Source organism: Suncus etruscus, chromosome 12 (genome assembly GCF_024139225.1).
Source record: "Suncus etruscus isolate mSunEtr1 chromosome 12, mSunEtr1.pri.cur, whole genome shotgun sequence".
NCBI classification, from domain to species: domain Eukaryota; kingdom Metazoa; phylum Chordata; class Mammalia; order Eulipotyphla; family Soricidae; genus Suncus; species Suncus etruscus.
Genome location: NC_064859.1, coordinates 8060257 through 8084825, shown reverse-complemented (window position 1 = coordinate 8084825; position 24569 = coordinate 8060257). Strand labels below are relative to the sequence as shown.

Genomic DNA, 24569 nt, shown 5'->3' with positions numbered 1-24569 from the left:
TCATTTGAACCTCATTTGTATCATAACAGGTGAACCTGGACTGGCCCTCCATACTACAGGCTCTCACCTGGACTAATTTTGGAGAGCTCCCCAGCATCTTTGCTGTGTCTACTGTGGAGTTAGGGTAGGGTAAACTGAGTTAATAGATGTGTAGAAATCTTCATACTAAAAAAAGTTAAGTTCACCTTCTTATCTAGTGCACTTAGTATATTCTGCAAGATAGACCACACAGTGGGAAACAAAAAATCTTCATAAGGAGCCAATGAAATAATACTGTGAGTAAGGTGCTTGCCTTGCACATGACTGATATGAGTTCTATCCCCAGCATCCCATATGGTCCCCCTGAGCACTACCAGGAGTGATTTCTTTAGTGTAGAGCCAGGAGTACTCTTGAACACCCAGGGGATGGGTCAACCTCCACTCCAAAGTCTTCATAAAATCAAAAGGATAGAAAACAGCAAGTATCTTTTCAGAACAAAGTGTTTTGAAAGTGTAAATCAGGGGTCTCAAACTCGTGGCCCGTGGGTTGTTTGCGGCCCTCAGTACAACATTTTGTGGCCCTGCCCTAGAGGAATCTTTTTTTGTTTTGTTTTAGTTGTTTGGGTCACACCTCCCAATGTTCAAGGCTTACTACTGACTTTGCATTCAAGGATCACCCTGATTTTGCCTCCTGCGGCCCCCAGGTAAATTGAGTTTGAGACCCCTGGTGTAAATTATAGCTACAATGACATCAGGCTTACTGATCTCTTGATCAGACCTATTGATCAGTGGATCAATGAGAAATCAAAGGAGAAATTTGATAATTCCTAGAAACAAATGAGAATAAAAACATGTTATCAGAATATGTGGGGGCAGAGCCTTCCCTTAGCCTCCTCTGGGTTCCAGTGCTGTCAGTGTTTGTCTGCCCTTTGAGGCCAGTCAGGTTTGTATTGGGGAGGGAATAGGGAACATCACATCTTTCCTTCCACTAAACGCAAATGGGGTGTCTTTTGGGGTCTTTTCTCAGCTTCCTTCTGAGTCCCAGTGCCATTGCTGTCTCTGGGGACAATCAGGCCTGTGTCTGAGCAGGGACAGAAAAACTCATGTCCTAATTCCCTCCACCAAGCGCGAATAGAGCCTCCTTTACAGCCTTCTCTCAGCTTCCTTCTGGGTTCCAGTGCCATTACTAAAACCCTCCTCCCTCCCATCAAACCTCTTTTCCCCAAATCAAAGTCATTTATTTTTTTTCTGTTTGTGTGTTTGTTTTGTTTTTATTTTTGGTCTCAACTGGTAGCACTCAGGGGTTACTCCTGGCTCTGTGCTCAGAAATCGCTCCTGGCAGGCACGGAGGACCACATGGGATGCCAGGATTCGAACCACCATTCTTTTGCATGTAAGGCAAACGCCTTACTCCATGCCTTACTCTTCAGCTTAAATCAAAGTCATTTCCATTTATATCATAGACTTCCTGGTAGATTGGAAGGCTGCTATTCTCACCACTATACCACCAATGCTTCCTGGCAGATTGGATCTAGCACTTCTTTCTCTTAGAAAATATACAGCTCAAATATATATATATTATATATACAGCTCAAAAACAAGCTGAATAAATTAATAAAATAGTATGCAATATTTTTAAATCATATTTATACAGCCTTGCTAATTTAGAAAAATAACCTCTAAGAAGATATACCTCGAGCCACGTTTCATACAAACAATTCAAAAAATCACTTTCTTAAACACCCTGATACTTCAAACCACTAAATGCAAAAATTGGTGAGGAAGCAAAAGAAGACATCTACCATGAGGGATATGGAGAGAAATCCTGGCAAATCTCCAAGCCCACCAAATGCCTGAACCTTACAGATGAAGACATAAAATCAACACTTAACGGTTTATCAGTGGAAATCAAGGAGTCACTAGCCTGCAAAATTAAATTAATTCATCTATAGATGAACAACTCAACCAACTCAGAAGATGAGAGATTCCATACAAATGGAACTGAAGGAACTAAAAAACATGTTAGCAAACCAGAATAGTACAATTACACAGGTGGAGAATCACATAGATGAACTTGACATACAGCAGTGTTAAGTCAAAAAAGAAAGGAGACAAAACTCTGGAAGAAAATGTAAGGTAATTAATGAACAAAGACAGAAGAAATAATCTCCAAATTATAGGAATTTCAGAAGGGGAAGAAAACAGAAAAGGGGAAGAACAAGTAATGAGGGAGATAATAGAGAACTTCCCCACCCTTGGGAAAGAGGTTTCTCTACAAATCCAAGAGGAATAAAGAGTGCCAAACAAAATAGATACAAACAGAACAACAGCAAGACATTTAGTAATCCAAATGGCAAAAACAAAGAGAGAGATACACTCTTAATTTTTTTAATAAAAATCTCTTTTTTGAGAGATGGACTCTTTAAAGCAGTAAAGGAGAACAAAAACATCAAGTATAAAGGAAAAAACATAAGAATCAGATCAGATCTTCCATTTCCAACAATCCAGGCAAGAAAAGAGTGGAATGACATATTCAAACTACCGAATGAAAGAAACTTTCAACCCAGAGTCCATTACCCAGAAAAACTTTCATTTACATGGGAGGGAGGGTTAGAAACATTCTCAGACATAAAAGAACTTGCAATATTTGCACTAACCAAACCGACCCTAAATGAACTACTCAAAGAGCAGTTACACAAACCAAATCCCCATTTGTAACAACAATAATCCTACATAATATAATGGCACAATAGCCCTCTGTCAATAGTTTCCTTAAATGTCAATGGATTAAACTTTCATCAAAAACGGATACAGGGGGCCGGAGAAATAGTGTAGAGGTAAGGCGTTTGCCTTGCATTCAGAAGGATGGTGGTTCAAATCCCAGCATTCCATATGGTCCCCGAGCCTGCCAGGAGCCATTTCTGAGTGTAGAGCCAGGAGTAACCCCTGAGCGCTGCCAGATGTGACCCAAAAACCAAAACAACAACAACAACAATAACAAAAAACAAACAAAAAACAGATACAGTGTCCAAGCAGGTGTCCAATTAACTGCTATTTATAGATGTCTGTAATAATGTTCTAATGCTTTTATCCGCAGAAACTGGTGCAGAATTCATTTGGAAGCCATGGTCTCCCACTACAGTGCTAGCTATAAGAAGTTTTAATGTCTTAATTTTACTATGTCTATAATAACTCTTAATCTTTTTGTCCACAGTAGTACTTTGAGATAGAGGTTGGTCAACCCAGTTCCACATTGCAATACTATACTATATTAAAATACTGAAAACAAAGCAATCTCTCAAATCTATAATATAATATATAACATTTTATATATATATAAAACATAATATCCTTTGGACACAACTACAGGACCTGGTTATAGAGTTCCCATATTCTCCATAGTTATGTTAACTTCCCTCAAATCTTGGAGTAACCTCCATTTCTCTGATTTTTTTTCTTTATGATAAAGATAGAGGTGTTCCAAGGACTAGTAGTCTGTTTTATATGCCCTAGTTCCAGTTGTTCCTGCACTAATTTCTCTACAGCTTGTAATTTTTCCATATATAGGGTCCACTGTTCCACCCATATAGGCTTATCTGACTTCCAAGAAATTTTATCTGCATAATGCAGGTAAAAGGCTAGGTAAAAGGCTGTCTTCTTTCAAATTGTCTTTAAGATGTTTAGTTGGGAGAGCATAAAAGCCGGCTATCCTTTGCAAAAGCTGGCTCCCTGTGTGTGACACCAGGCGGGGAAAATCCGCGAAAGTACACCGGCCCAGTGGGGCTCAGCTGTGAAAGACTGTGAGTGTGACCTGTCTATGTCTGTCTACTGTCCTCTTGCGTGAAACTCTTGCGAGTGGGGCAAAAAGAGCCTCCAGAAACCTCGCTCGCCCAGACGCCATTTTCAGGGAGGGACTTCAGAGCATAAAAGCCGGCTATCCTTTGCAAAAGCTGGCTCCCTGTGTGTGACACCAGGCGGGGAAAATCCGCGAAAGTACACCGGCCCAGTGGGGCTCAGCTGTGAAAGACTGTGAGTGTGACCTGTCTATGTCTGTCTACTGTCCTCTTGCGTGAAACTCTTGCGAGTGGGGCAAAAAGAGCCTCCAGAAACCTCGCTCGCCCAGACGCCATTTTCAGGGAGGGACTTCAGAGCATAAAAACCGGCTATCCTTTGCAAAAGCTGACTCCCTGTGTGTGACACCAGGCGGGGAAAATCCGCGAAAGTACACCGGCCCAGTGGGGCTCAGCTGTGAAAGACTGTGAGTGTGACCTGTCTATGTCTGTCTACTGTCCTCTTGCGTGAAACTCTTGCGAGTGGGGCAAAAAGAGCCTCCAGAAACCTCGCTCGCCCAGACGCCATTTTCAGGGAGGGACTTCAGAGCATAAAAACCGGCTATCCTTTGCAAAAGCTGGCTCCCTGTGTGTGACACCAGGCGGGGAAAATCCGCGAAAGTACACCGGCCCAGTGGGGCTCAGCTGTGAAAGACTGTGAGTGTGACCTGTCTATGTCTGTCTACTGTCCTCTTGCGTGAAACTCTTGCGAGTGGGGCAAAAAGAGGCTCAGAGGAGCACGGCCGCTCCGCTTCGCTACGCGGCCGTGCACTCTTTCTAAGGAAAGAACTCCATTGCAACAAGAAGGAAAAATCACACTAAGAACGGCGTTATATCACAGAAGCAAACATTTCTCTCTGGACTGTCTTCTCTGTTACATGCTCGGGCCTAAGATTTGACCCAGTGTGAGGCTTCATCCACGGAGGACTCCCCTCCCTTAGAGGCAAGTCAGCCCATCCAGAAAGGGAGGAGCCAGAGGAGTGTGCTGCCTACATCATATAGACAATGAATACCACTACAACACGTAGAAAAACCCACAATACAAATGTGACAATGGGGAAACAGCGCAGGCCAGCATCAGACATAGAGAATGAAGATGACAATTCTGAGGACCAGATAATGACTGAACAACTAATCAACCTCTCAGATAAGGACTTTAGACTAGCAATATGGAAGGTGCTCAACAGACTCCAAGAAACCATGGATCGAGTTGAACAGAACACTAATAAGAACCAAGAAAATATGAAGGCAGAAATGACAAAACTCCAAACTGAAATAACATGTCAACTAACAGGCCTGAAAAACTCAGTAAACGAAGTGAATGACAAAATGGATAAGCTCTGGGACAGGGTATCAGAAGCTGAGAATAGACTTGGTGCTGTGGAAGATGAGATACATAACAATTCCATACAGCAGGAGAGATTGGACAAAAAACTTAAAGCAAATGAGCAGACAATGGAAAAATTAGTCAAAGAATGGGAACAGACGAAAATAGAAGTCTATGATAAGATCAACAGAAACAACTTAAGAATCATTGGAGTCCCAGAGACCCAGGAAGAAAATTTCCAGGAAGAATCAATGGTCAAGAACATCATTAAAGAGAAACTTCCAGAGCTAAAGAATATATGTGATCAAATCCTGCATGCCCGAAGAGTACCAACCAAAAGAGACCCCAGAAAAACCACCCCAAGACACATCCTAGTCACAATGACAAATCCCACAGATAGAGACAGAATTCTGAAAACAGCAAGATCAAAAGGGGAAATCATGTTCAAGCAAGCTTCCCTGAGATTTACAGCAGACCTGTCACCAGAAACGCTCAATGCCAGAAAGCAGTGGTGGGATATTGTGACAAGACTGAATGAAATGAATGCTTCACCCAGAATACTATACCCAGCAAAACTCACTTTCCGGTTTGATGGAAGAATACATGGTTTCACAGACAAAAAACAGCTCAGAAACTTCACAGACACAAAACCAGTCTTAAGAGAAAAACTGAAAGACCTAATCTAAGACAAGACTACCCAAAAGACACACCAAATTTTGAAATAAAGATGGCGTTAAATCCCAGGACAATTCTTTCTCTCAACGTCAATGGACTAAATGCACCAGTTAAGAGACACAGAGTGGCTAAATGGATCAAAAAACTCAATCCAACCTTCTGCTGCCTACAAGAAACGCACCTGAATAGTCAGAACAAACATAGACTCAAAATAAAAGGCTGGAGAAAAGTTATCCAAGCAAACAACACCCATAAAAAAGCTGGAGTGGCCATGCTAATATCAGATAATGCAAACTTTATACTCAGGAAGGTTGTAAGGGACAAAGACGGACATTTTATATTAATCAAGGGGTACGTAGAGCAGGAAGAATTCACTCTCCTAAACATATATGCACCGAATGAGGGGCCAGCAAAATATTTAATACAACTGCTGACAAATCTGAAAAATAATATCAACAACAACACAATAATTGTGGGGGACCTAAACACGGCTTTGTCAACACTGGACAGGTCAACCAGACTGAAACCCAACAAGAATATACTAGACCTGAGGAGAGAAATGGAAGAAAGAGGCCTAGTGGATATATATAGGACACTCCATCCCCAGAAACCTGGATACACATTCTTCTCCAATGTACATGGGATATTCTCCAGGATAGACTACATGCTGGCACATAAAACATACCTCCATAAGATCAAGAGGATAGAAATTTTGCAGACTACCTTCGCTGACCACAAGGCTCTGAAATTATTTGTGAACTCCAAAGGGACTCAGAAGAAACACTTTAACACCTGGAAGTTAAACAGCCTCATGCTCAATAACCAGTGGGTCCGAGATGAAATCAAGGAGGAAATAAAAAGGTTCCTGGAAACAAATGACAATAAAGACACAAACTCTCAGAACTTATGGGACACAGCAAAAGCAGTACTGAGAGGAAAATTTATAGCTTTGCAAGCACACATCAGGAAGGAAGAAGGAGCTTACCTGAGTAGCTTAATGACACAGCTAATAGAACTAGAAAATGCTCAACAAAAGGACCCAAGAACAGGAAGACAGAAGGAAATAACAAAGCTGAGAGCAGAAATCAACGAAGTGGAAACTCAAAAAACAATCCGAAAGATCAACGAAAGCAGAAGTTGGTTCTTTGAAAAAATAAACAAGATTGATAGACCACTGGCAAACCTAACAAAGAAAGAGAGAGAGAAACTTGATAACTCGTATCAGGAATGAAAAAGGAGAGATCACTACTGATATGACAGAGATTCAAAGGGTAATCAGAAACTACTTTGAAAAACTCTACGCCACTAAAAATGAGAACCTGGAAGAAATGGATAAATTCTTGGACTCTTATAATCTTCCACGGTTGAAGGAAGAGGATGTAGCATATCTAAACACCCCCATCACCATTGATGAAATTAAAACAGTAATCAAATGTCTGCCGAAAAACAAAAGCCCAGGTCCAGATGGATTCACTAATGAATTCTATCAAACTTTCCAAGAGGAACTACTGCCAATCTTGGCAAGACTCTTTCATGAAATTGAACAAACAGAAACACTTCCAAATAGCTTTTATGAAGCCAACATCACCTTGATACCTAAACCAGACAGAGACGCTACCAAAAAAGAAAATTACAGACCAATATCACTGATGAATGCAGATGCAAAGATCCTCAACAAAATCCTGGCAAATAGGATTCAATGCCTCATTAAGAAGATCATCCACTACGATCAAGTAGGTTTCATCCCAGGAATGCAAGGCTGGTTTAATATCCGTAAATCTATCAACATAATACACAACATCAATAACAAGAAAAATAAAAACCACATGATCATATCAATAGATGCAGAGAAAGCATTTGATAAGGTCCAACACCCATTCTTGATCAAAACTCTCAGCAAGATGGGAATGGAGGGAACCTTTCTCAATATAGTGAAGGCCATCTACCACAAGCCAGTGGCAAATATTATCCTCAATGGAGAAAAACTGAAAGCCTTCCCTCTAAATTCTGGCACAAGACAAGGCTGTCCTCTCTCACCACTCCTATTCAACATAGCACTGGAAGTACTTGCTATAGCGATTAGGCAAGAAAAGGATATCAAGGGAATCCAGATAGGAAAGGAAGAAGTCAAGCTCTCACTGTTTGCAGATGACATGATACTCTACTTAGAAAACCCTAAAGACTCTATCAAAAAGCTTCTAGAAACAATAGACTCATATAGCAAGGTGGCAGGCTACAAAATTAACACACAAAAATCAATGGCCTTTCTATACACCAACAGTAATAAAGAAGAAATGGACATTAAGAAAACAACCCCATTCACAATAGTACCACACAAACTCAAATATCTTGGAATCAACTTGACTAAATATGTGAAGGACCTATACAAAGAAAACTATAAAACTCTGCTCCAAGAAATAAGAGAGGACACACGGAAATGGAAACACATACCCTGCTCATGGATTGGCAGGATTAACATCATCAAAATGTCAATACTCCCCAAGGCATTATACAGATTTAATGCCATCCCTCTAAAGATACCCATGACATTCTTCAAAGAAGTGGATCAGACACTTTTGAAATTCATTTGGAACAATAAACACCCTCGAATAGCTAAAGCAATCATTGGGAAAAAGAATATGGGAGGAATTACTTTTCCCAACTTTAAACTGTACTACAAAGCAACAGTTATCAAAACAGCATGGTATTGGAATAAGGATAGGTCCTCAGATCAGTGGAATAGGCTTGAATACTCAGAAAATGTTCCCCAGAGATACAACCATCTAATTTTTGATAAAGGAGCAGGAAATCCTAAATGGAGCAGGGAAAGCCTCTTCAACAAGTGGTGTTGGCACAATTGGATAGCCACTTGCAAAAAATTAAACTTAGACCCCCAGCTAACATCATGTACAAAGGTAAAATCCAAATGGATTAAAGACCTCGATATCAGCCCCAAAACCATAAGATATATAGAACAGCACATAGGCAAAACACTACAGGACATTACAGGCATCTTCAAGGAGGAAACTGCACTCTCCAAGCAAGTGAAAGCAGAGATTAACAGATGGGAATATATTAAGCTGAGAAGCTTCTGCACCTCAAAGGAAATAGTGCCCAGGATACAAGAGCCACCCACTGAGTGGGAGAAACTATTCACCCAATACCCATCAGATAAGGGGCTAATCTCCAAAATATACAAGGCACTGACAGAACTTTACAAGAAAAAAACATCTAACCCCATCAAAAAATGGGGAGAAGAAATGAACAGACACTTTGACAAAGAAGAAATACGCATGGCCAAAAGACACATGAAAAAATGTTCCACATCACTAATCATCAGGGAGATGCAAATCAAAACAACGATGAGATACCACCTCACACCCCAGAGAATGGCACACATCACAAAGAATGAGAATAAACAGTGTTGGCGGGGATGTGGAGAGAAAGGAACTCTTATCCACTGCTGGTGGGAATGCTGTCTAGTTCAACCTTTATGGAAAGCGATATGGAGATTCCTCCAAAAACTGGAAATCGAGCTCCCATACGATCCAGCTATACCACTCCTAGGAATATACCCTAGGAACACAAAAATACAATACAAAAACCCCTTCCTTACACCTATATTCATTGCAGCTCTATTTACCATAGCAAGACTCTGGAAACAACCAAGATGCCCTTCAACAGATGAATGGCTAAAGAAACTGTGGTACATATACACAATGGAATATTATGCAGCTGTCAGGAGAGATGAAGTCATGAAATTTTCCTATACATGGATGTACATGGAATCTATTATGCTGAGTGAAATAAGTCAGAGAGAGAGAGAAAAACGCAGAATGGTCTCACTCATCTATGGGTTTTAAGAAAAATTAAAGACACCCTTGTAATAATAATTTTCAGACACAAAAGAGAAAAGAGCTGGAAGTTCCAGCTCACCTCAGGAAGCTCACCACAAAGAGTGATGAGTTTAGTTAGAGAAATAACTACATTTTGAACTGTCCTAATATTGAGAATGTATGAGGGAAATGTAGAGCCTGTTTAGGGTACAGGCGGGGGTTGGGTGGGGAGGAGGGTGATTTGGGACTTGGGTGATGGGAATGTTGCACTGGTGATGGGTGGTGTTCCTTTTATGACTGAAACCCAAACACAATCATGTATGTAATCAAGGTGTTTAAATAAAAAAAAAAAAAAAAAAAAAAAAAAGATGTTTAGTTGGTTTTGTTTTGTTTTGTTTTGTTTTTTGGGTCACACCTGGCAGCGCTCAGGGGCTATTCCTGGCTCTATGCTCAGAAATCTCTCCTGGCAGGCTCAGGGGACCATATGGGATGCGGGATTCAAATCAATGACCTTCTGCATGAAAGACAATGCCTTACCTCCATGCTATCTCTCCAGCCCCAAGATATTTAGTTTTTACAAAGGCTAGTACCATATGCTCCTGGATATCCCTTCCCCAAAGAGTATAGGAGAGTATTGACAGAAGATATGGCTGGATTGTGCCAGGGTCTTCCCTGTCACTCCAAGTCAATATTCTTGTACTCTTGGTCACATTATTAGCCAAACCTAAACCCACCACTAAAGAAGATTTGTTTATGACAGGCCAAGAAGAAGGCCAGACTTTTCTGGCATTACAGGTGAGTAATAGGAGTCCATAGGCCTAAAACTTCCTTTCCCTGAATTTTTATAGGCCTTAAAGGCCGATCTCTTCTAATTTTTTGAATCCAAGCTATTAAATCAGTAGAACCAAGTCCTCTTTCTCCCCTCTCTTTTATCATAGTTGCATTAGGGAGATTAAAATAATGTAAAATTAGTAATTGAGCAATCCTTTGTCCTTTATAAATTTGAATTGTTTTGAAAATTGATTGGGCCATAATTTTAATTTGGCCTTGGAAGTCTGAGTCTATTATTCCTGGAATAATTTTGTAGGCCTATTATAGAAGTAGAACTGTGCCCAGGATTAAGCCAAAAGTTCCAGGGGGCTAAGGCCAACAAACAGCTATCTCTAATAATCATATTTCAGATTCTGCTGGAATGAGATCATTCTGGCTGACAGGCAAATCTCAGCTGGCGCTATCAGGAGACTCGAAAGCCAAATCAAGGAGAGTTTCAAGAGGGTGCTCTTCTTGCTTTGCCTGTTCTGTGTTGGTTGCTGGAGGAGGCTTTATAGAGAGTAAATTAGAGCAATCTTGTAAGGAGATCCCCTTAGTTTTGTTGGGGCTAGGGGATGGCTCCAAATCTAGTTTTTGTTTCTTTTGCTACATTTAAAGGGGTGCCATTCTCTCTGTCTCTCTGTCTCTCTTTTTCTCTGTCTCTCTCTCTCTTTCTCTCTCACACTTTATTAATTTGTTGTTGGGCCACACCCAGCGGTGCTCAGGGGTTACTCCTGGCTCTGCACTCAGAATCACTCCTGGCAGGCTAGGGGACCATATGGAATGCCAGGAATCTGCACTCAGAAATTGCCCCTGGGATGCTGGGGATCGAACCGGTCCCTGGTCGGCCGCTTGCAAGGCTAATGCCTTACCTCTGAGTTATTTCTCCAGCCCTAGGGGGTTGCCATTCTTATGATACTTAGAGTGGCAGTCCCTTTTCCAGTGATTGCTTTCATGCACCGAGGACAAAACTCTGGAAGGTTCTTGTTAGGACTGTTCTTTGGTCTAAAGTTACCTCTATCAGGACAATTTCTGTTATAGTACCCTCTTGACCACCATTATAACAGATGATCTTGTACCTCCCCTATTTGCTTGCTTCAGATGTTGCTCTAGAATTACCTTGATTCATAGTTCTTATTAAAAACCTTCTCACCTTCTTAACTTGATGTCTTTCTAGATCAAAGGGCCCTAGGTAACCCTGGTGAGGTCCTGACACTAAGGAATCTCTGGATCCCTTGAAAGGTGGGCACTCGAGGGTCGGCATCAGGAAACAGAGTCCAAAGAGTCAAGATGGGTTCAAGCTCTGTTCCATTTATTCACAGCAAAAGGTGGAATATTTATATTCAATTTCTTGACAAGTCATAATTTTCAGACTTAGCTAATTTACAAAAAAAAAAGGCACAGGGGCAAATTGTTTCAGGCATATTTCTGACTCAGGACAGTTTCACTTTTGAAGCCGCTTTTGCTATTGGAAGTTTCTCAGTAGCAAGGTCAGTTCAGAATTGTTTTAGTTTTATGCATACTGAATTAGGGCTTGAAATGTTAACCCTTAATAGCACATAGGCAAAGAGCAAAATTAGATTTGAGGGTGAAGATTCTGTAAGACTAAATAGAAAATATTTGAATCTGCGCAAATGTTCCCCATAAGGGTTGTTTTTATATCTGAGTAATCTTTAAGAGAGGCTCTAAGAAAAGTGAGTAATAATTATTAGATAAAGAATCTTTGAATTCATATAAATGTTAATATGAATAATCTTTAAAATGTCAGCTGAAAATTATGTCTCAATTAATATTTATGCTCCATCCCTTTTTTCTTCCTTAGGTTTCTTAGGGCTCTAATGCCTGTGAGAACAGGTTATTTTTTCAAGCATTTTTTCTTACAGGTTTCATTTTTCATGTTGCCTCCTTCAGAAGAGTATTGGCTGCTTTGAAAAAGTTCCTGTAATAGCAGACAACTTTTAAAAACCCCTCCCTCAGGTAGTTTGTGCCTTTTTAAAATTGGTGCCTGCCTAGGTCTCAGGATTTGTTAACAAGGGGGATGTAGCAGAGAGTGTTATTTAGTAGAGAAATACGGAACTTGAAGAGGCAAATCTCAAGGTTAAAAAGAAAACAGAAACAGTAAGAATCTCCCCAAGAACAAAAGCTTGGGTCAAGAGGTTCATTAGCAAGATTTAACAGACTTTCAAGGAAGACTTTCTACCATTACTCCTCAAGCTCTTCAAAAATATTGAAGAAAGAGAGACCCTTCCTAACAGTTCCCCTGAAGCCAAAATTATATTAATAACCCAAATAGGTAGAGATGCCACTATGAAAAAAAATTTCAGACCAATTTTCCTGATGAATGTTGATGCGAAACTCCTCAACCAAAATCTTCATTACCCAAATACAATAGTATATCAAAAAGATCAAAGGCTGGTATGATAGTATAATGGATTGGGAGTTTACTTGCACATAACTGGGTCAACTGGGTTTGGTCCCTGACATTCTAGATGGTCCCTTGAGCCTTCCAGGAGCATAGAGCCATCAGACCTGAGCACAACATGGTGTTCTCATAACAAACGAAAAACCTCAAAACAGACAAGCAAAGATCACACACCACAATTAAGTGGGATTCATATCAGTTTTGTAAGATGGTTCACATGCAAATCAGTTAATATACCACATCCAGAAAGGAATAATTAAAATCATTTGATCATATCTATTAGTGTGGAGAAAGCTTTTGACAATATTCAACATTCATGCACGAGGCACACCCTCAACAAAATAGGGAAGGAACTTACCTCAAAGTAGTAATGGCCATCTATAACAGATTCACATCAAGTATCATTTTTTTTTCTTACTAATTCATCATATTTCTATTATCTTGTTTTGAGCTAACAAAATAAGAATCATTCAAATTAAAGTAACTGTTTACTGATACAAATATTACTATTTCAATAGTATGATTCAGATCATTTATCCAGCATGGAACAACAAACCAAGTAGTAAATAAATTGTAATATGTGTATCAATACTGTCAATAAGAAAATACTTTAAAGTGCATAAAATGATGGCAGAGGTCTATAATAATTTATGACCCAGCTAAAAATTATTTGGATCAAGATTACTGTATAGTTTTTCCTACATATTTGATCATTTAGATATGCTGTAATGAGCCCTGCCATATTTGATCCTTTTAGACTTTCATACTTTTGAAAAAAGCAATATGATTGTTCTGTGAATTTTTTATCATACTGAGTTCAAAAGTAAAAAATTATAGTCTGTTATTATTCCGAATTGCTGTAGCATCAGAGGCGTCAAGGTCCTAGTTATTATTAAATTACATAAAAATTGATACCTGTCTTTTGAGTAAACACACTACTGTTTAGCCTTTCCTTGATCAATGGCAGAATAAAGCAACAGGGATTAAACAAAAAAGACAAAATAATTCTGAGAGCAACAGCATTGCTGGTTTCTGACAGTTACAGTTTGTACCACATGTGGTTTAATGTACAAGGATAATTTAAAAATATGTGAAATATCTTATTTAACAATGCAGGATATTAGGAAGCAGGGACTAAGACACCATTTAAAGTGAAGGAATTATTAATGAGAATATGTATAAAAGGAAAAAGAAGAGGGTACTTAAGAGTTAAGAGAGCTATTAGCATATACTCTAGGCAGACATGGCTGAAGGAGGAAAGGGAAAATGATAGAAGCATCTGAGACTGTGCTCAGTCACAAAGCAAGTTTGTTGCAGTTACCACAGAGTTTTGGTACTCCAATCAGAAATATTTTGTGTCTCCCAGCAACAGACTTGCTTCTAGCATTCCTTCCCTTCTCTTTTTAGCCATTGCTGAGAGAATCATTCTTTTTTTTTTTTTTTTTTTTTGGTTTTTGGGCCACACCCGGTGACGCTCAGGGGTTACTCCTGGCTATGCGCTCAGAAGTCGCTCCTGGCTTGGGGGACCATATGGGACGCCGGGGGATCGAATCGCGGTCCGTCTCCTAGGCTAGCGCAGGTAAGGCAGGCACCTTACCTCCAGTGCCACCGCCCGGCCCGAGAGAATCATTCTTAATGGTGAAAAAGAAAAGTATCATTTTGTTTGTTTGTTTGTTTGTTTTGGGTCACACCCAGCAGCGCTTAGGGGTTACTTCTGGCTCTACACTCAGAAATTGCTCCTGGTAGGCTCGGGGGACCATATGGGATGCCAGGATTCGAACCACCGTCCTTCTGCATGCAAGGCAAATGCCCTTCCTCCATGCTATCCGGCCCCATGGAAAAGTATCATTCTTAATAGTGAGAAATTGAAATAATTTATCTGAGATCGGGGTAAGGCAAATATGTCCACTATCTCCACTGTTGTTTAATACAATATTAGAAATCCTAGTAATAGCAATTAGGCAAGACAAAGTGACTCCATTTGGAAAAGAAATAAAGATCACTATTTTCAGATGACATAGACAATCTATACAGAAGACCAAAGAATTTTATAAAAGCTGCTTGAAACAATAAACCAGTGCAACAAAGTAGCTGGATATAAAGTCAACATACAAAAATCTGTTGAGTTTCTATATGAAAATAATGAACTGGAAGATGAAGATATCAAAGAATCTACTCTATTTAAAGTAGTGTCCAAAAACATCAAGTATTAGAAACCAACAAAATATGTATACTACAAAAATGATGGAACACTTAAAGAGATAGAAGAAAACATTAGGAAGTGAAAAATATTTCATGTTCTTGGATTGGAAGAAATATGTTAAAATCACTATCCTGCCTAAATTACTATCTAGATTCAATGCAATTCCAATCTGAATCCTGGTGACATTCTTCAAAGACCTAACATGGGTACTACTAACAAGGTTTTTTATTTGTATAGAACCACAAAAATCTCAAGTAGCCAAAGCCATACTGAGAATAAAATTGGAAGGTATTTCATTGCCTAACTAGAAACTATACTATAAATCTATAGTGATCAAAACAGCATGGTATTGGAATTAGGTTAGACTCTATGAACAATGGTCTAGAGTTGCAGATACACACAGCGGAAATGGTCTAAATGGTCAGGCGCCTGTCTTATATGCGGTGGACCCAAACAGACTGCAGTTCGAATACCGAAGTCCCCTATAATCTCCCGAGCCTTCCAGGAGCCACTTCTGAGTGCAGAACAAGGGGGAATCCCTGAGTGCCACCCGGTGTGATCCCTAAACAAATGAACAAAAGACAAAAAAACAGGGCCCGGAGAGATAGCACAGCGGTGTTTGCCTTGCAAGCAGCCGATCCAGGACGCAAGGTGGTTGGTTCAAATCCCGGTGTCCCATATGGTCCCCCGTGCCTACCAGAAGCTATTTCTGAGCAGACAGCCAGGAGTAACCTCTGAGCACTGCCGGGTGTGACCCAAAAAAGCAAAAAAAAAAAAAAAAAAAAAAGACAAAAATCAAACAAAAAGCAACACTGTCCCTTGGGGCTGGAGAGATAGCCTGGAGGTAGGGTGTTTGCCTTACATGTAGAAGGACAGTGGTTCGAATCCCGGCATCCCATATGGTCCCTTGAGCCTGCCAGGAGTGAATTTTGAGCATAGAGCCAGGAGGAAGCCCTGAGTGCTGCCAGGTGTGACCCATAAACAAAAACAAAAACAAAAGACCCAAAGATTAAATCCCTATATCTATTCTCAACTAATTTTTGACAAAAGAACTAGGTACAGAAACAACCTTTTAAACAAATGATGTTGGAAACTGGGTAGTCATATGTAAAATAATGAAGCTAGATATATGGACACCCTGTACAAAACTCAATTCAAAGTGAGTCAAAGACCAAACTTTGTAAAATACATTGAGGAAAATATAAGTGGACCTCAAAGCTGTTTTTAATGAGATGGATTCACTGGCAAAGACAACAAAAACAAACACCTTAATCAAACTAAAAAGTTTCTGCACAACTATGAAAATATAGGCCAAAACTAAAGGACACCAAATTGAATGGGAAAAACATTTGCACTCAATAACAGCAAAGGATGAATATTCAAGACATAGAAAGCACTGACAAAGATCAATCTCCAAAATCCACAAATCCTATCAAAAATGGGGAAAGGATGTTAACAAAAACTTTTCTAAGGAAGACAGTACCAATAGACACTTGGCCATCATCTCTTATTATCACAGAAATTCAAATCAAAATAACAATGAGATAACATATCACACCAGTGAGAATGAGGCACTTAAAAAAATTGGGATTGGGGGCAGAGAGATAGCATGGAGGTAAGGCATTTGCCTTGCATGCAGAAGGATGGTGGTTCGAATCCCAGCATCCCATGTGGTCCTCCGAGCCTGCCAGGAGCGATTTCTGAGCATAGAGCCAAGAGTAACCCCTGAGTACTGCCAGGTGTGACCCAAAAACAAACAAAAAAAAATGGGAGCAATTCATGTTGGTGGGGATGTGATGAAAAAGGAACCATCTGCTGCTGGTAGGAATGTTATGTGGTTAAATCCTTATGGAAAACGACATGGATTTTTTTTTAGAGTAGTTAAAATCAAGTTAAAGTACCATATGACCTAGAAATTCTACTTGATATTTGCCTCCAGGACACAAAAAAACATTATTTAAAAGAACATTTGAAAATGATGATTTGTTGCAGCAACTCAGCACAGTAGCAGGATATGGAGTCAAAGCAGGTGTCCAATAACAGATTAATGGATTATGAAGATGTAGTACAAGACACATGGAATACTATGCAGCTGCAAGTAATGATGAAATCATGCATTTTGCTACAATTTGGATGGAACTGGAGGGTATTCATGTTAAGAGAAGTGAATCAGATGAAGAAAGACAAATACTGGATGATATCACTTATTTGTAGTACATAGAAGAATAATAAGAAATGTGAATATCTGATCTCAAATGGAAGATACCCAGATCATCCTTCATGTTTGAGCATAGGAATGAGAAGGACTGGGAAGGAAAGAAACTGAGGGGAGTAATAAGAGAGGGTGGAGTCAGGGATAATATCCAAGATCCTCAAGCACACCAGTAGTATAGAGATGAGGTATAGTCAGAGTCAACAATATAAATGTCAACAATATATATATATGTATATAAACATATAAATATCCCTGGCAAGGAGGCAGAATGTGGAGTTGGAGGGAACTGGGCACCTTGGTGGAGGGAAGTCAACACTGGTGGTGGGATTGGTGTTGGAACATTATTTACCTAAAATCCAGTTGAGGAGATTTGGGAATCACAGTGCCCTAAAATCTTATAAAATTTTATAAAATCTTATAAAAAGCAATAAAATATGGGGCCCCAGAGTGATAGCGCAGTGGTAGGGCATTTGCCTTGCACGCGGCTGACCCAGGATAAACCTGGGTTCAATCCCCGGCATTCCATATGGTCTCCCAAGCCAGGAGCGATTTCTGAGCGCATAGCCAGGAGTAATCCCTGAGCATCACCAGGTGTGACGCTAAAACAAAAAACAAAAGCAATAAATTTGGGACTAGGAGATAGTCCCATGGCCTACCATATGCCCACCCCAGGTTTGATTCCTAGCAATATCTGGTTCAGCTCTGTAGGCTCCAGAGCATTGCCATTTAAGTCCCTGGATGCCCCCAGCACCACCAGAGTGACCTAGATAACACGGGCACTTTGAGTGCTCGAGCAGCATCCTCAGGACAAATACTTAGTGATCTAATGTGTGGAGTGTAAAGCACATAATGTGGACTACAATTCAATAATGCCCTCTGCACTCCTATGTTCATAGCAGCACTATTTACAATATCCAGAATCTGGAAACAATCCATATGCTCAACAACAAATGAATGGCAAAAGAAACTATGGTACACCCATACAATGGAATACTATGCAGCTGTTAGAAAAAAAAAACGAAGTCATGAAATTTGCTTATACATGGAATGGGTATGGAGACTATTATATTGAGTGAAATAAGCCAGAAGGGGAGAGATAAACATAGAATAGTCTCACTTATATGTGGGATTTAAGAAAAATAAGACAGCATATAATAATGCCCAGAGACAAAAAAGATGAGGGCTGGAAGAACCAGCTCATAATAAGCTTATCACAAAGAGTGGTAAGTTCAGTTAGAGAAATAACTACACTGACAACTATTGTGACAATAACAGTGAGTGAGAGAAGTAGAATGTCTGTCTCAAATACAGGCGGCTGTGGGCGGGGGGAGGAGGGAGATTGGGGGCATTGGTGATAGGAATGTTGCACTGGTGAAGGAAGGGTGTTCTTTATATGACTGAAACCTACTAGAATCATATCTGTAATCAAGGTGCTTAAATAAAGATACTATTAAAAATTAAAAAAGAAAGAAAAACCATAATAAGGTTCTATAAAAAGGAGAAATAACTACACCAATAACTACCATGGTAATGATAGAGAGAGAAATACAATTCTTATCTCAAAGACAGGCAGGGGATTGGGGAGGAGGGAAACGGGACAATGGTGGCTGGAAAGTTGCACTGGTGATGTGGGGTGTGCATTTAGTGGCTGAAACCCAACAAACATGCTTGAAACCATGGTGTTTAAATAAAGAAATTATATATATAATAAACAATTATTAGTGATAACAAAACTTAAGAGCTAGTCAACAGAACTGAGTTTGCTTAGGTGAGGTTATGGGTAGGGCAAGTGTAAGGGCACCTAGAAATAGTGGTAGGGGCCAGAGATAGCATGGAGGTAGGGCATTTGCCCTGCATGCAGAAGGACGGTGGTTCGAATCCCGGCATCCCATATGGTCCCCCGAGCCTGCCAGCAGTGATTTCTGAGTGTAGAACCAGGATTAACCCCTGAGCGATATACTGGGTGTAACCCCCCCAAAAAAAAAGAAACAGAGGAACAGTTACATTCTGACGTAGCATCAGTGTATACTTGAAAAATAATAACATTATGGCATTTAATGGTGCCTAAAAAAATAGGACTTTCATCTAATTTCTCTCCCTGAAGCTTAAGTGTTGTTTTTTTTTATTTGTTTTGTTTGTTTTGGATCACACCCAGTAATGCTCAGGACTTACTCCTGAATCAATGCCCAGGGATCACTCCTGGCAGGGATTGGGGGACCATATGGGATGCTAGTATAGCAAGGCCAGTGCCCTGCATGCTATACTATTGTTTTGGAGTTTTGTTTTGTTTGGGGGCCACACCCAGTGGCACTAGGGTTACTTCTGGCTCTGCTCAGAAATCACTCCTGGCAGGCTTGAGGGACCATGTAAGATTCTGGTGATCGAACCCAGATGGCTATGTGCAAGGCAAATACCCTCCCTGCTATGCTATTGCTCCATTTTCTGCTCCTGATTTTTATAGGGTTTTTAAAATGAGTTTTTTTTTTTTTTAATATGTAGGTGACTCAGACTGAATCTCTTCCCTGTTGCCTTTTGAGATTTATTCTCGACACTCCAACTCTTTCCCAGAGACCTCTCATCATGGGGTCTACTTTCCTTCGCACATGCTCCTTCCAGGTTTAAGTCCAGCTGTGTGTGTTGGCTGGGCAGTTTCAACAATACAAGCCTCCTACCACATTTTACCAGCAGGTGCTTGATCCTGGCCGGATGCTGTCCCCTCTCCAATCTCATTGTGTGTTTCTTTACAGATGGTCAGTGTTCCCCGACCAAGGTTGGCAGAGGGACAGGAGGAGAGGCTGGAAGGGTGGACGTGACGCTGCCTGTGTTGGGACTGGCAACCTGTGACCTGTCAGGCATCCTGGATTCTGAGTGAGTACCTTACCTAGAGGGGCCCTGCCAGTCTTCTCTTCGATGTTGTTCACGGTTGGCTGCATTTCTGCTTGCCAGGGGATAGTGTTGAAGGCCGAGGAGGTGCCCCAGAGACTGAGGGCCTGGAGGTAGAGGGGACGGTGGAGGCATGTAGAATCCAAGAAAGGGTTGACATGGTTTGTGAAAGAATCTAGTCAGTACTCATGTGAAAACCAGGAGGAAGGGCAGTGTCTGTCTCCCAGGGCTCTGCTGGTTAGCACAACTATCTCTCAGCTTGGCCCTCTGTGAAGACACCTGATCTCCAGGTGTTGGGCTGGAAAATGCCCACTCACTCACAGGGACCCCTACTGGAGCAGTGACTGCACAGACCACAGGCACATCCTGTGCTGTGAGCATTGCAGAGAGCATGGCATCTCGTAGAGCAAGGGTCAGGATGAGCCTTTGAATTGCTTGTGTCCATGGCAAGTAGACATACCCTGGAGCCTACAGCAGGGGCAGCAACAGCTGGGGAGCAGTTTGAGACACTGTTGAGCATCACCCATGTCTCCCCCTTCGGATTCCAGCTCATCTCCTGAGAAGACCAACTGCGTGTGGGCTGGGAGCGCCAGTGGGTTATTCATACTGAACCTGGCCAGCTTCGAACTGGAAGCTGCTTTACTTTATAAGGGTGAGAATACCCCCTGCCTGTGCACCTCTTCATTCCTGCTGTTTCTGTGATAGTTTCTGGAACCCCGATGAGAGCTCTCTGATGGGAAATCTGACCTGTGGCTAGGAGGACTCCAGAGCCTGTTGAGAGCTCTCTATTGGGAGACCTGATCTGTGTATGTGAGGACTCCTGGAATCCTGCTGAGAGCTCTCTGATGGGAGACCTGACCTGCACTGTCAGAGCAGCCACTGTGCTTCTGGGCCTGCCAGAAGTGGAAGTGCAATTTCTACCTTCCCTTACCCCAGATTCAGTCCATCCTCTTAGGGAAAGGTCCAACCTCCCTGGAATTTTCCTTGTCCCCTAAAGGCAGCTTGGCAGCACCTGCTGCCTTATTTAACTGCCTGCCCCTGCTGCATTCTCCGGTAAGACTCCATTTTGCCCTGTACTTCTCAGTAGGTTTCTGTTCACAATGCCTTTCACCCTTGGGCATGGGCTGGTGTGGCACCAGAGATGGAGCAGGAGACCATGCAACCCCTGGGCTGGGCCCCTACTCCTTGTCTGAAACTATCTCGTTGCTGGAAATGCAGATCATAGGAAGCTGAGCATTCAGGTGTCTGGTTCATGTGCAGTGAAGAGCGGAGGCAACAGTGGTCAGGTGAGGCTCTGCACTCATCCTCCTTGGACTCAGCACGCTGCTGGTGTGGGGACCACATGTGGGATTCTACTTTGCCTGCACTCACTGTTTTCATCTGCCCCCAGGCCTTCTGCCTCCTCTCGTCCCTATTTGGCAACAAGATTACCCTGCTGGAAATCCAGCTCAGAGCCCTCGTCAGGGCACAGCAGAGTTCCAGCCTGCAACAGGGTCTTTCAGTGGTGGCCAGGTACCCCCTTTCCTTTGATCCACGCCTGGGATCAGGGGAAAAGCTTCACCCCATTTCTTATCTCTAGGGATGAAAGTCAAACTCGGTAGATTCTCTTGCCTTAGCATGGAAGGCAAGAATTACAGTTCAAGCCATTGCTTCTTGCTTTAAACCGGTGAAACATGATTGTCTTTAAGGAGAGAATGTAAATGATGATAAAAGTCATACTACTGAGAATATGATGATTCATTTCTTAGGTGTGTGTTAGATCTTGTTCTTCCATTCACAACACTGCTCCTAGACACACAGATTAGCTCTGTGCTGTCTCTCCCCTTTGTACTGTCTCTCCACCCTGTGGAAACAGACTAGTGGGCCTGTCTTGGAGTGCCTCTGTCTTGGTCATGTTTAGTCCCTGTGCTCTCATGGAAGCTTTGTTTCCCCCAGCACCTGTGTCTCACGGGCCTCTCCTCTGTATCTGGTTAAGGCTGCAGAAAGCACTGCAAAGCTGCCTGCTTTAAAGCAGAAAGGTGAGTGTGTAGACTATGCTGGGAACCCAAGAGACATGCTTCTGGGGTTGGGGTTGCTATGCTGGCCTCTACCTTCCTCCATCGGCTCCCTCTCCTTCTGCTCTGGGCTCCTCACATGGTTTATCCACCCATGCTGTGTAAAAAGTGCTCAATGCTGCATTTTCTGTATTCAGTGTAATTTACACAGGTTTTACCTAGCATATAAATGACTGAAGAAAATACTCATCTGAAAATAATAGGTGATTGACATATAATGCTATAATTTAGTTCTGTCGCTTAGATTTATAAAACCTATGGGCCAGAGAGAAAGAAAGACAGACAGAGAAAGAGAGAGGCTGAGAGAGAGAGAGGACTAGGATACGGATAGACCTTACATGCAACCCAAATTGTATTTTTGGTATTACATGGTCCCCAAGCATCTCTTGGTGTGGTCCTGGAGTTCTCAAGCACTACCATGGTGCCTCAGGACCTAAGTAACACCACATTTTGGGTTCATACATGGAACCACTGGTCCACTGGGCTAATGTCACACAAGGGTATTGAGCAATGTGCTGGTGACCCCCTGCTCCAGATTAACAAGTCTAGATGATGATATGTTGGGTTTTCTTAATAATGTATGAAAATAATAGTCGGTGGCCAGAGTGGTGGCACAAGCAAGTGCTTGTATGCGCTAACCTACATGGACTGTGGTTCAATCCCTTGGCATCCCATATGGTCCCCCAAGCCAGGAGCAATTTCTGAGCGCATAGCCAGGAGTAACCCTTGAACATCACTGGATGTGCCCCCCCCCCCAAAAAAAAAACAGTTTGTATGCATGGACTTGGTCTGGTCATTTCGAGTGGGTCATGTGTACTGATACTTCTATAGCAGGTGCTGTTTTTTCCTAAAATTATTTTCTTCTTATTTTATGCTATTTTTTTTTGGAGACTTTTTCTCCTTCATCTGAAATGGGGACTGAGAGTGGGTTCCTGGGCTCCCTGGTGTAAATGAAGCTGGTAAGGTCAGATCCCAAAATGTAGAGTTACTGGTGAGGTCAGAGTTGCTAGTGTAGAAATCACTGGTGAGGTCAGATCTCAGAAAAGTAGAGCACTCACAAAGAAGTATCTATAAGCCACTTTAGGAAAGAACTTAGTTTATCGTAGAATGGGAAGTGGAGAGTAAGGTGTGCATTCTTTGTCAGCCAATCAGGTAGGAAGTGAGAGGGAATTACAATAGGATGTGTTCTGTTTAGGGTAGACAGATTAAGGGGATTAGGGTGTGTGCTTCAGAAGTTAAAACAGGGTATGTACTTAGATGTCCATTCCTGCCTCTGAGGATCTTGGGGTCTGTTTCTCTGCTGCTTCTCTGCTTTTCTATCAACTGGCCTCCTCTCTGGGTCTGCCTGCAGTGAGAAGGATTCAGTACATTGCTCATAGTTCACTTCTGATGGGAATATGATCAGATCATCAGCTTTGAGCAGTGCCTGGAACCAAAATGAATGTCCTTGTTTAAAAAGCCCCTTTCTGTATTCATAAAATATATATTTTTAAATTTTATTTTTTTGAAATAGTTAAGATCTACAGAGTCCTTCATAGCTGAATTTTAGATATACAATGAGTCAGGGACCGTTCTATCACCAGTGTCAACCTCCCTCCACCAATGGACACAAAGTACATCCTATATCACCCATCCTTTGCCCCCTAACCTACCAATATAATATTGTTAAAATTTAGGACTCTGGACTCCATTATCACTGACTTTGGCTTGAATATTTAGTTCTGTCCTTATTTAATTCCCTACCAATGCATTTGAGACCACTTGGCCCCTTAAGGCTCTCTTTATTCCTTTCTTCTTAGTTTTATAGAAAAATGTGGGAATATGTGGTAAAGTAAAGTAATTCATTTCCCAAGATTATATGAAGAAAGGCAATTTAAAAGATAAGAGATATGGGGCTGGAGCAGTGGTGCAAGTGGTAGGGTGTTTGCCTTGCATGTGGCTAACCTAGGACGGACCATGATTTGATCCCCTAGCATCCCATATGGTCCCCCAAGCCAGGAGTAATTTCTGAGTGCATAGCCAAGAGTAACCCCTGAGCATCACTGGGTGTGGCCCAAAAACCAAAAAAAAAAAAAAAAAAAAAAAGAAAAGAAAAAGAAAAGAAAAGATAAGAGATCAAAAAAATACAATTTAAAAAATGGTGTGGTGTGTGGCAGGGTTGTTTTTTGTTTGTTTTTTTGTTTTTGTTTTTGCATAGGCACAGCAAACTATGAGGAAATTTGAAAGAAAAACCTTTGGCCTAAAAACAGGCTGTCTGGAGTACAGGTGGGGATGGGGTGGGATGGAGGGAGATTTGGGACATTGGTGGTGGGAATGTTGCACTGGTGAAGGTGGT

General features: G+C 41.4%; 1 protein-coding gene across 1 annotated transcript in view; it reads left to right on the top strand.

Moving 5' to 3' along the window:
* Positions 1-24569, top strand: part of WDR27 (WD repeat domain 27) — a 103420-nt gene that overhangs the window by 30162 nt on the left and 48689 nt on the right. Inside the window, exons 9-13 of the mRNA XM_049785021.1 lie at positions 20045-20165; positions 20729-20832; positions 21399-21466; positions 21571-21692; positions 22116-22198. Of these exons, the coding sequence (XP_049640978.1) occupies positions 20045-20165; positions 20729-20832; positions 21399-21466; positions 21571-21692; positions 22116-22198 (498 nt within the window). The remainder of the gene's footprint in view (positions 1-20044; positions 20166-20728; positions 20833-21398; positions 21467-21570; positions 21693-22115; positions 22199-24569) is intronic.